The sequence below is a fragment of the Sparus aurata genome, chromosome 8, assembly GCF_900880675.1.
Source record: "Sparus aurata chromosome 8, fSpaAur1.1, whole genome shotgun sequence".
NCBI classification, from domain to species: Eukaryota; Metazoa; Chordata; class Actinopteri; order Spariformes; family Sparidae; genus Sparus; species Sparus aurata.
Genome location: NC_044194.1, coordinates 32,676,103 through 32,689,591, shown reverse-complemented (window position 1 = coordinate 32,689,591; position 13,489 = coordinate 32,676,103). Strand labels below are relative to the sequence as shown.

General features: G+C 42.6%; 1 protein-coding gene across 3 annotated transcripts in view; it reads left to right on the top strand.

Moving 5' to 3' along the window:
• Window positions 1-13,489, top strand: part of ckap5 (cytoskeleton associated protein 5) — an 83,812-nt gene that overhangs the window by 52,025 nt on the left and 18,298 nt on the right. For 2 of the 3 annotated variants that reach the window (XM_030426950.1, XM_030426948.1), the window contains 3 exons: window positions 3,846-3,869; window positions 12,634-12,807; window positions 12,949-13,069. In XM_030426950.1, coding sequence (XP_030282810.1) covers window positions 3,846-3,869; window positions 12,634-12,807; window positions 12,949-13,069 — 319 coding nt within the window. The remainder of the gene's footprint in view (window positions 1-3,845; window positions 3,870-12,633; window positions 12,808-12,948; window positions 13,070-13,489) is intronic. The other variant, XM_030426949.1, reaches the window with a different exon arrangement.

Here is a 13,489-nt window from a genome sequence, read left to right as displayed (position 1 = left end):
CAGAGTTAGCCACCTGTCCGATTCATATTATCGGCATATAATACCAGAGTAGGGCTGAACAATATATCGTTATCGTATCTATATCTAGATATGAACATTCAAGATATTCATATCGAAAAAGCAACGATATAAACGATATAGATTACCCCGCTCGCCCTTCTAAAAAGCGACTAGCAACAAATTTAGCGACTTATTCAGATCGAGAAATTTATTATATTGTAATTCTCCCGCTGCTCAGAGTCATCATTCTGCGGCTCCCCTGCAGCAGCGCCGGCTCTCTGTCCTCTCACACGGCTGCAGGCGGCAGGCCGGTGTGTGTGTGAGGGGGCTGGCTGGGGCAGCAGGAGCGGACGCTGCAGCCGCTCGCTCTGTGGATTTGAGCCCGGATAGCTGCCGTCTACTCTGTTTTGAACCGTTAATTCTCTGACTTCTTAGTCTTTCTAAATTCCACTGGTACTTTACCAGCGATAACCTGAAGCTGCTGAGTTTCGATCTTCACTCTCACTCTTTCTCTCTAGATTAGGATGTCATCATTCATCTTGTAAAAATGCACATAGTTCGTTTGATCTTCTCTCTCCATTTATTGTTGTTACTTCAAATATATTTGTCTCTGTAGTGAGTTTGTAATTATTTGGTAAAGATTTCTCTATCAACCATTTGTATATGGCTTAAAATAATCTCTTTATTTTTCTGAAAAATGCTTGGTTTTCACCGAACCCGTAGTCATATCGTATCGATATCGAGATATCTGGCATGAATATCGAGATATGAAGTTTTGTCCATATCGTTCAGCCCTATACCAGAGTGACTGTTAACTGCTGCTAACAGTAGCTGCTGTTAGCTAGCTAGCCCCGTTAGCCACAGCCCTCTTAGCTGACTCTGCCTGGGCTGGGAGGCTTTTCTGGATCTGCCTGAGAGCTGACCATGTTTTTATTCAATGAAACCCATAAAAACACAAAATATACTACTGTATGAAGACATGATGAAGTCAAAATGTTTTTGATGCACTTTACTGTACTGTACGGTACAGTCTTGAGGAAATGTGTTAGTCACCTCAATTAATTTAAGGTAATTTCTATTTAATTTGTGTACATTTTAGTCATTTACATTAAAAACACACTGTTTTTGGTAGTATAATAAGAGTAAATCGGGATTCACAAAATTAAAACGGGAAAACCGGAATTTGGGAAAAAATAAAACGGAATTTGGGGAAAAAATAAAACTGATTTTATAGAGCCCTACATATTTCTGCCTCGCCTGCTATCTAAAAACGAGTGGCAATGTTCCGGCCTCTGCGTGAGGTGGGCGAAGGTGTTAATGATCTGCATTGTTGTGCGACCCACATCTGGGGAGTTTTAAAACCAAGAAACAGCTGATCACAGGAGTCAGTCCATCATTTCATCCGCTGACATTAAGATGAGCAACTGGACAGCCGCTGAGACCGAGGTGATCATAGCGTCTCCTCGGTCTCTGTAGCTGTTTGGTTGTGTTAGCTTGTTGTTGTGTCGGCAAGCTAAGACCGGTCGCTACTTTCAAATTAAAAGCCCCCCGCTAAGAACCCAGTTCTAAACTCCAATGGGGTGCAATGTAAAGCTCTTATTTTGAAGTCATATTCGTTGTCACTGTTCAAAGCCCAACTTTGAGCTTTATGTCACGTCACATGTTTACGCCTACCTCAGAGGGCTTTTGGAAAAGGACGAATGTTACGCCTTCGTTTTAGAAGGACAGGCCGGCACATTGCCGTCCTCACCTTGGAGCAAATGTGCCGCCTTTTCTATCTAAATCTATCTTATTTTACAACATTCAGTTATAGTGGATCAATGCAAAATAATTTGTCAAAGATAAAAGAAATCTCTTTGTGTGCACATTAACATCATCCAGATGTCCTAAAATAAGCTTCAGTTTGGACTGGAAGTTCCCTTGAGCTGGAAGTTGAGATGACAATTTTACATAAATAAAACCCTATTACATACAGTATCTTTAAAGTTTTAATGCTTAGCATATACCACATTTCCAATGTAAAACTAGACATAACCTCAATGTTTATTTCTGTTCTTGATTGAGTTTAACTTTCATACTAAGACTTAAAAACAGCCTATACACAAAGCATTATTGATGAACTAATATTACAAAGGGGATCAATGGAGTCTGGCTAACATCACAAACATCCTGTATGAATGAATGTAATTATATGAAAATTATGTTCTCAGTAGCAATGCCTTCAGAAGATGATGTAGCTTCTTCAGGGAACTATTGAATAGATTATCTTTAGCAGTGGAAAAGAAGTCCAGTCACGGAAGAATCCGAAGAGTCCAACTTCCAGCCAACATACACTCCAGCACTTTACAATTTTCTAGATAGAGGAGTTATTATCAGAGTCCAACCACATAGCTGGGTTGGTAAAACGCTGTGAGATATCGAGTGTTTTAACGGTAAAATACGCAAATAATAACGTATTACTATTTAACAAAAATAAATGTATCCAGTTATGTATGGTGACACTTTAAGTTAGGGGGGCACCTATTGATTGTTTTTTTTTAATTGATTAATTTATCAATATTTTTTTATATTAAGCTCTTTTTTTATTACTCAGGTTATATAACAACACACTTATCCCAAATAACATTTTAAAACTTGTAATTTTAAAATGTTTAATCATCAACCAGTACATTGGATCTGCTGTTGCGGCAAAATGTAGGTTTTCCCATTCATTTGAATGAGTGTAGTCTGTTTTGGCTGCAGCAGTGTCTGCCACATGGGGTTCTGAAAAAACACAGCTGGCTACGGTGGAAAAGTTGAAGCTGATTCAGCTTGGGGAAACACAATCACATAAGCTGGCAATCAGGAGGGCATGTTATTCAGCATGGGTAAATACTACGGAGGGAACACAACGGACCTTATTCTGTGTAGCACCAAGTTTCACTTTGGCTCTGTTTGTCCCTCAGTATAAAACACAGCAATGATCTGATTTGCCCTGTTTTTTTTGTTTTTTTTACTGTTTTTTTATCTGTCAATGAGGACAAATGATCACTGGCAGGGCCAGTAGCATTACAACATAGCAGCTTCATCTTTCAGAAAACTGATCAGCGGGAGTTCACAACATTTTTCACACACAAATCATGGAGTGACACTCGAACACCACCACACCAACTTGTGGCATTTCAGCTTCATCCAATGTGAATCCAGCCACACTGGGATATTTCTAAGTGCTCTATCATGGCGGTAGTACCGCTTACATCCTCCGTTTTAATGCATGTTACATAAATCGGCGTATTTATGTATACGATTACGTTGACGTGTCACATCAGCACTACTGGAAGTATTCCCTTGCAGTCAGAAAACTAGCATGCCTCTAAATTAATGAAATTCACTTTCCAAAAGTCTAGCAGCCGGATGTGAAGTGTCTAACTTCAGTCAATCAATCTTTCCATACTGTATTTCATAAGCATGTCATCCATTCTACCAAACCACCACCTCAGTGTATTGGACCTTTAACAGACTTGTACAATGCTGTGGACTGTTGAGACTTCACTCTAGTTAGATTCATGCCATACATCTATTGAATGTTTGTGTTGCTCGCAACTTATTTGTACTTCTCATCTTGTTTTACTTGGTCATTGCATGTTGGGTTGTTCTCACAGATACCTAATTATAAAACATAAGTAGCGCATAAAATACTCTCCACTGTGTCTGTGAAACCAACCTTGTTTGTGTCAGTGGCCAGCTGCTGGGCCGGCTACTGGGCCGGCTGCCCGTCTTCGGCCTGTCTGTCTCCTAACCCTTCATCTTTCTTCCTGTGTGATTTCCTCCTTTTTCTGCTCTGCCTGCCTTCCATTCTGGAGCAGAATAATGTATCGTACGTATAGGATGTGAGTACCTCCTCCTCGCTCCTTTCTACATATTGTCATTGTACAAGAACTCCACTCTGAATGCCTTCTAATGCTCCATTATTCATGAAACTAATGAACAGAAAAGCTTGCTACGCCATTTGAGTTTTAGTCGTGCTTCCTCAAATGGTGGGCAATGAGGGACTGTTTTTCTTCCCTACTGTCACATGACAGGTAAAGCACCAGACTCAAGCTCAGAATTTCCTACTGTCACTTTCATATGAAGTTCATTTTTCTTCTATTGTCACCCCTTTGGCTTATGTGTTTATGTTGACTACTGTACCTGTAAATGTGATGAAGTGTGTCTGCTTAATTTTACACAAGCCTGTCGGCTAGAAATGTAGGGCTTCTGTATTCTGGAAAAGATAGCTTTTTTTTATTGTTTAAAAAAAGATTTGTCAACTATCGATGGCCACATGCTTTTTCTTTTGGTTGCTTTTGGGAAATTTTAAGTTAAACTAGAAAAATTTGCATTTCCTACGAAAATACAGTGTGAATGCTGAAGACTGAAGCGAAATCTGCTGAACGTACTGCCGAAAATCCATAAAACTATAGGCTGAATGGTCGGGATTTTGCAGAAAAAGCAGAATTTTCCAATAGCTGGTTAGGCAGAAAGGCTTAAAAGCAATAGGTTTAATGGGCTAACAAAGTTGAACATTTTGATAGCTGAACAGTTTCTCTAGCTGAACATGAAGTTGTGTGTTTGAAGGAGTTGAAAAGGCAGAAACATGAATATCTAAAAAGGCTAAAAAGCTGTAAAGTAACAGGGCTAAAAGAGCTTAAAAAGGTGAAAGAAGGCAAAAAGGTGAAAAGTTAAAGGCTAACGAGGACCAAAAAAGTTTAAAAATGTGAAAATGGATGAAAAGCTGTAGAGTAAGAGGGTTGGAAGAGGTTAAAAAGGTGAAAACATATGAAAAGCTGTAAAGAAAGAGGGCTGGAAGAGTTTAAAAAGGTGAATAAAGGATGAAAAGCTGTAGAGTAAGAGGGCTGGAAGAGGTTAAAAAGGTGAAAAGAATATGAAAATCTGTAGATTAAGACGGCTGGGACAAGTAACAAAGGTGAATAAAGGATGAAAAGCTGCAGATTAAGAGGGCTGGAAGAGGTTAAAAAGGTCAAAACATGTGAAAAGATGTAAATTAAGAGGGCTGGAAGAGGTTCAAAGGGTGAAAACATAAAAAGCTGTAGAGTAAGAGGGCTGGAAGAGGTTAAAAAGGTGAAAAAATATGAACAGTTGTAGAGTAAGAGGGCTGGAAGAGGTTAAAATGGTGATAACATATCAAAAGCTGTAGAGTAAGACGGTTGGAAGAGGATAAAAAGGTGAAAAAAGGATGAAAAAGTAAAAAAGTTTAAGGGTGAAAGAGCTCAAATAGGTGAGAAAAGGATGAAAAGGTAAAAAGATGTAGAGTAAGAGGGTTGAAAGAGGTTAGAAAGGTGAAAAGAATATGAAAATCTGTAGATTAAGAGGGCTGGGAGAGGTTAAAAATGGGAATAAAGGATGAAAAGCTCTCGAGTAAGAGGGCTGGAAGAGGTTAAAAGGGTGAAAAGAATATGAAAATCTGTAGATTAAGAGGGCTGGGAGAGGTTAAAAATGGGAATAAAGGATGAAAAGCTCTCGAGTAAGAGGGCTGGGAGAGGTTAAAAAGGTGAATAAAGGATGACAAGCAGTAGAGTAAGAGGCCTGGAAAAGGTTAAAGGTGAAAACATATGAACAGCTGTAGAGTAAGAGGGTGGAATGAGCTTAAAAAGGTGAAAAAAAGACTGAAAAGGCCAAAAAGTTCTAGAGTAAGAGGGCAGAAAGAGGTTAAAAAGGTGAAAAAAGGCTGAAAGGTGAGAAGTTAAAGGCAGAAAGAGCTTCAAATGGCTTAAGACATGCTGCAGCAGGAGCAGAAACAAAGACGAAAATGTCCCCATAAGGAATGAATGGGAAAATGCCTCCCAAACTCCTGTGATTCTTGAGAAAACTGTTATAGTTATCGCCAAAACATGTTATATGTTGAGTAACAGGAGACATTGCTGAACGCACCCATGTTATTTTTATTTCTGTAGAGTGCATAATGAGGGCACAGGAGCGAGAGACAAAACATGTACCGTCTGCGATCCTCCAGAAATTTTGGCTCAAAATTAACATTGCGGCTTATGGGGAACATTCAGGAGTGCTTGTCGCTCTTGGTCTTCTAAATCCAAAACCGTAAGTCCTACAGCTGAAATTAGACCATCAGCTGAAACCCAACAAGATTTCCTACATGTATATGCCTATATTGTCTATGTCAAGTACAAGATGTGTGATCCAAATCAAGCTGAAACAAAAAAAAATCCAGTTTTCGGAGCTGCTTCTCACTCTGGGGTGCGGCAGTTGATGATGTCACGCACTCTAGCTCACGCAATACACACCCATTATAAACTCAGAAGACGGACTTAAAATCCTTAAAACTAAAACTGCGACCATTTCAAAACCGTACAAGATTTTTAAAAACTGAATACAAGGTCAATAGTTCAAGTTTTTGTGATTCATTTAAAGTTTGAATGGTGTCTCTCGCTCAACGTATGAGGAACAAGAAGAGGTTGAAAGTCGATGAGTTTTGAAGAGGATTTGAAGCTTTTCCCATCTGCTGCAATGTTAAATTTTTTGGGGAAAAAGCTGAATAGCTGAAAAAGTTGAAATGTTGAAAAGAAGAAGGTTGAAAGAGCTGAAAAAGCTGAACATTTGAATATTTGAATGGTTTGAATAGCTGAACGTATGCTGAAGTTATTGCAGAATGAAATTTGAAAAAATCCCCATAAGGATGAATGGGGAAAATTTTGCATTAAAAGCTTAATATTTCCAAAAGGTAGAAACAAGAAAAATAGACCCCGTAATGTCCTAAAAAGGCTGAACATTTTGATATTTGAATGGTTGAATGGTTTGAAGATTTGAAGGAGGAGAAAAAACGTACGGAAGAAGAATAATAATAAACTTCGAATAACAAGTGGACTATTTGTAATCCTATCAATTAATTCCACAGTTATGATGGCTTTCTTATTCACCCACCTAGAATTTTTTTTTTTATGGACGTTTAATGTGATCTCATGTCACATGCCTTTAATCTAATTCCTCCCTAATTTCACATAGATTTGTCGTTTATCTCAACATGGCAGTTTTTCTCAAAGCCCAAGTCCAGCCACTGATTTTTTTTTTTTCCTAAGAAACAACAAGGGTGTGGTTAAAGTCAGAGATCATCCATTACCATGGCAACCACATCACCATTTTAGTGTGATAAGCATTGTTGTCACAAAACATAAACCTACAGCTTTCTGTATGATTTGTAGATTCTGCTATAGTCATAGTGTAGTTTGGGCAAAAAATGTGTGGTGAACGGTGTAGCTAGTTGTCAGGAAAGATATCATAAAAAATGCCAATTTTTTTTATAATTAAGTATACCATGTTGAATCATTTGAACAGTAACAACACCAGGAACTACTTCTTATATCGATTAACCCTAACAACAGGAACTATTTCTTGTACTGATTATCCGGTCTTTCAGTAGCAGTTTTATTTTGAGACAACAGAGCATTTGCAAACAACCAGCTAAAAAGAGACCGTCAGTGCATGACCAGAGAGCAGGCTCATTTTTTGTGTTAGTTTAGCAAGTTATCGCCATGTTTCTAGAGCTCCAGGCAATTGCTGCCTAACCTACCAAAGCTTGGCTAGTTTATTGCTTTTGACATTGACAGAAATGGTGTGCAGATGGGGGTTGGTGCTGAAGCCCAAACGAGTGTGCTCTGTCGATATTAACATTCTACCGTTAAACTATTATAGCCCAGTAGGACTATTTGGTTCTAACTCTACCTCTAACTCTCTAAAAAATCCGGATATGTATGAAGACATGAATTGGTGTGTGGGATCTAATCAAACCTACTTTTAGAATCACACGGACACTGTGCTACATTCAGTCAACTACCTTGGACTTGAAGTGATTTAACTACATTTTAGACCAATGAGAATTCAGGAAAGTTTCATTATTATTATGAAAAATACCTTTTGCTTTTATATTTTGCTACAGTATTCATAGCATGAAATTCAATACCATCCTATTTCCGGTTCCGGCGCTGTGACGAGCGGCAGCCAGCAACAGTTGCGCTCTCTTTTTTCCGCACTTTTAGCCATTTTATTATCTTATTTATTGTTTTATGTTATCGTTTTGCTGTGTTAACCTTGCCAATATGGTTAGGAACTTTTTTCCATTCTTTTTGTCCGTGTGTCTCATTCTTGGGATAGTTTTTACCGATCGCGTCTCCGTCTGGGCGCAACAATGCGGCGGGTCTGTTGTTTACACCCGAGATCAGCTGTTGTCCCTACAACCATCGGCGCTGATGCAGGAGAGGCATGAAATCCCCAGAGAGCTGAGGAGGAGACGCAGTGGACGTAAGGCTGGTCGTAAACTCCGGGAAAAGAAGCGGAAATATAAACCATCTCTCCCTTCCATCACCATGGGGAACGTGAGGTCACTGGCTAACAAAATGGACGAGCTGGCAGGCCTGGTGAGGATTCAGCGGGCGTATCAGGAGAGCAGCGTACTGTGTTTCACGGAGACGTGGCTGCACAAGGACATTCTGGACTCCAATATAACTGTGGACGGCTTTCAGTCTGTTCGGGCGGACAGGAGTCACCGTGAGAGTGGCAAGAGGAAAGGTGGGGGACTTGCTATTCTTAACAACAAGTGGTGTCATCCTGGTCACGTTACTGTAAAGGAGCTTGTTTGCAGCCCGGATATTGAACTGCTTGCCGTGAGTCTGCGGGGCCTGCCAAGGGAATTCTCACACGTGATCACCCTGGTTGTTTACATTCCTCCAACTGCAAACGCGGCGCGTGCGAGTGATGTCATCCACACCGTCGTCGCGGGACTTCAGACGCGGCACCCAGACGCATTCATCGCAATATCTGGGGACTTCAATCACATCACTCTGGCTGAGACACTGCCCACTTTCAAGCAGTTTGTGGACTGTCCCACCAGGGAAAACAAGACACTGGACCTGCTGTATGCCAATGTTAAGGAGGCTTACAGCTCCACTGCCCTTCCTCCTCTTGGAAGATCAGACCACAACCTCATCCACCTGCAACCCCTGTATAAGCCCCAAGTCCAGCGGCTTCCTGTGACCACCAGGACTGTGAGGAGATGGTCACGGGAGACCGATGAAGCTTTGCAGGGCTGCTTTGAAAAAACAGACTGGGAGTTGCTCTGTGATTCGCATGGAGAGGACCTTGATGATCTCACGGACTGCATAACGGGAAACATCAACTTCTGTGTGGACAGTGTTGTTCCTACAGTGACTGTACGCTGTTTCCCCAATAACATGCCGTGGGTCACCAGAGACATCAAGGTCCTGCTTAATTAAAAGAAGAGGGCCTTCAGAGATGGGGACAGGGAGCAGATGAGGAGGGTTCAGAGGGAGCTTAAGGAGAGGATCCAACAGGGTAAAGACAGCTACAGGAGGCAGCTGGAGCACAAACTCCAGCAGAACAACCTGAAGGACGTGTGGAGCGGCATAAGGAGCATCACTGGCTACAAACCATCTGGCAGCCAGACAATAGGAGGTGGTATTGAACGAGCCAACGAGCTGAATCTGTTTTTCAACAGATTTGATCAGAGGACTCCGGACCACCCCTACCCCAGCTCCTTCTACAACCATCCACCTCCAAACCTCCAGCCCTGCTGCCCCCCCTCCCCCTCCGTTCCTTCCTGACTATGCCCTGCCTGTCCTCTACCCCCCACCATTACCTCTCCCCACCCCCATCAACACACATGGCAGACAGACCTTCACTGCAGAGCAGGTGAGGAAGGAGCTGTACAGACTCCGCCCAGGAAAGGCATCTGGTCCCGACGATGTCAGCCCGAGGGTCCTCAAAACATGTGCAACCCAGCTGAGTGAAGTCCTGCAGCACATTTTCAACCGGAGCCTGTGTCTAGAGAGGGTCCCTGTGCTGTGGAAAACATCCTGCCTGGTACCAGTTCCGAAGAAGGTGCGTCCCAGCACCCCCAACGACTACAGACCGGTGGCGCTGACGTCTCACCTGATGAAGTCCCTGGAGAGGCTGGTCCTGTCACTTCTTCAGCCTCTGGTCAGCTCATCACTGGACCCTCTTCAGTTTGCCTACCAGCAGAGACTAGGAGTGGAGGATGCCATCACCTTCCTGCTCCACCGTGCCTGCACCCACCTAGACAGACCGGGAAGCACTGTGAGAATCATGTTCATGGACTTCTTCAGTGCGTTTAACACCATCCGGCCTGCTCTGCTGGGGAGTAAGCTGACGGCAATGCAAGTGGACCCTCCCCTGGTTTCCTGGATTACAGACTATTTGACGGGTCGACCACAGTATGTCAGACTGCAGGACGGTCTGACACAGTGGTCAGCAGTATTGGGGCTCCACAGGGAACTGTTCTTTCCCCCTTTCTGTTCACTCTGTACACCTCAGACTTTCAGTTCCGCTCTGATTCCTGCCACTTGCAGAAGTTTGCGGATGATTCTGCAATTGTTGGCTGTGTCAGTGAGGGGAAGGAGGAGTACAGGGGCGTCGTGGAATCCTTCGTTGAGTGGTGTGCAACTAACCATCTGCATATCAACTCCACCAAGACTAAGGAGCTGGTGGTGGATTTCCGCAGGAGGAAATCTGCCCCCACACCCATCTCCATCAACGGTGTGACTGTGGATGTTGTCCAGGATTAATACCTTGGAGTATACCTGGATAACAAACTGGACTGGGCCAAGAACACTGAGGCCGTTTACAAGAAGGGCCAGAGTCGACTCTATTTCCTGAGGAGGCTTCGGTCATTCAATGTATGTAACATCATGCTGAAGATGTTCTATCAGTCCGTGGTAGCTAGTACCATCTTCTTTGCTGGGGCAGCAGGCTGAGGGCAGCAGACACCAACAAGATCAGCAGGATCATCAGGAAGGCTGGCTCTGTCCTGGGGGTCCAGCTGGAGTCCTTGGTGGAGGTGTCTGAGAGGAGGATGCTGTGTAAACTGCACAGTATCCTGGACAACAACACTCACCCTCTCCACCAGGTGCTAACCGCGAGCAGAAGCACCTTCAGCAACAGACTCATTCCCCCCCGGTGTAACACAGAACGCTTGAGAAAGTCTTTTCTTCCTGTGGCCATCAGACTCTACAACTCATCAACCTCCGGTCGATAGTGGGACAGTGGAGACAGTCAGTGCGTTTACATGCACAGCTTAGTCAGATTACAACCATAGTTCGACTATGCTCCTCAATCAGACAACTGCAATTATCCGAGTATACATGCCGGTGAGAAAACCAGATTATTGGGCCGGAGCATGTCGTACCCCGGTACGCTAGGTGGCGCCGTACCCATTTCAACTAGTGGTAACAGAGTTACCTCCGGCTGACCTCATTACGTCGCCAGCTGCCTTGGCATTCCAGAAAGATAGCGTATGAAGAACAAGACGAAGCTACACCTTTGTACACTTCGTATATGGTGTACATGATGATTACACAAACTAGGTGCACAATGGTGCTCTTTCTTGTGGTGACTTCGGAGGAAAGACGCCGCTGCCGACGCCGCCGCCCGTCTACTTCCGGCTCAAGGCCCCGGGGAAAAAATCTCGCGCATGCGCAGAATGCAAAATCCGATCCGCTGGAACGTATACATGCAGGAGTAATGCGACTATCAATCGAATAATCTGGGTGCTTTAATTCGACTATGAGAAATCTGATCCGGTCCGATTTTAGTCAGACTAAGGTGTATACATGCATCTTAAAGATCCGATCATAGTCGGACTAACACAGTAATTTGGTTTTCTTGAGTGTCATGTAAACGCACTGACTGTGCCCTGAACAATGTCACTTTATCAGTTTTTCACCAATTCACTTTATCACTTCATTTAGTTGTAAATTTTGCACTGCGTATTGTTGTATATTGTATATACCTAGCCTACATTTTTACTACAATTTTGTAAGTTATATTGAATTGCTGTTTGATTTATGTTAAGTTAGCCTCTATTTTATTTTTCATTGGTTTGGCCAGTTGTTTAATAAGGACAGATGGAGCAAGAGAAGCAGCAGCAACTTTGAGTGACTATTATTTGTTTGAAGATACAAATATCTCATTTCTTTATGTCATAAAACCAGAATATCCCCCTTGTCAGTCAGTTTTATAAGCTGTCATCAACCAAAAAATCTGCATTGTTTGTTTTAATGAATCATCACTAATCAGTAATGTGGCAAACAATTGATAGATGGAAGGAAAATCCTTTTTTTTTCTCTCTTTTTTTAACTTGCAGTTATCAGGGCAGCTTTTCACTGTGTTTGTTTGTCAGTCCTTTCTAAAGGATTAAAATGTGTGATGTTTGTTTTTAGATCAGAGCTGATCAGCTCCAGTCCTGATGGTACAGCTAACATTTGTAAAAGGCTAGGCTGTTGACACTTAAATTCTTGAATATTTGGTTCTCCCAAACAGATCTTCATTAGACTCAAAGCAGGGAAGGTACTCGAGGGTACATCCACCACGCTATATTTAAATGTCTGACTGAATGTAAGCTATTTAAAAGTGGTTGTTTCACATTATACATTGTCATTAGACTTGATGACACTTGCTCTTTTTTTTTACATTGGATATATGCAAATACCATCATAGATTCTCCAATGTTCCTGAGGACTGGAGTTGAAAGGCACTGATCGACAGTACGCCGACTAAATATACTGTCCTGTCCACCCCCCAATCAATCCTTTCCTCCCTCCGTCCATCCAGCCATGCCCGTCAGAACGCCCAGCACACAGAGTCCTCCCACCCCTCCATCCCCAAGGAGTTCCAGTTAGACCTGGACATGATTGAGATGGACCAGAGCAGGGTGTGTGAGCTGCCAGACCTCGTCCAACACAAGCTGGATGAGCTGCTGGAGCCCATCATGATCCCTGAACCCAAGTAAACACACTCAGATTTTGATAGTCATGTTGTGTTTCTGACAGACTTTGAAGCACATACACAGTTCAGATAGAAAGCAGCATTAAAAACTCAGATTTAAATATATTTTGTCACAAACAATATTGTTTTTTATGTTGAAAGGATGCGAGCTGTCTCTCCACACTTTGATGACCTCCACAACAGCACAGCCTCGACCATCAACTTTGTCATCTCTCAGGTGGCGAGCGGTGACATCAACACCAGCATACAGGCACTGGCACAGGTATCTCTCACTCACACACACGCAGTCATGTACAGTACATATATCTGTTTATTCGGTATGGATGGACAGGGACGTGTACCAAAGATTATAAGTGAACTGCGAACATGTGCGAGCCTGAAGGAAGCCTCGAATTTGATAAAAACAACTTTTCTAAAATCTCTACAACTCATTTTCAAAACTTGTGGATGATGCTGAGGTGAGGGGACTGACTGGAGGCTGATGGTAAAGTACGTTGCATTCTCTGTCAGAAAGACAACAAATTTGTCTTCAAAATAAAGCTTTACATTGCACCCCATTGGAGTTTAGAACTGGGTTCTTAGCAGGGGGCTTTTAATTTGAAAGTAGCGACCGAGGAGATGCTAGCATCTCCTGGATCTCAGCGGCTGTCCAGTTGCTCATCTTGACGTCCGGGAATGAAGT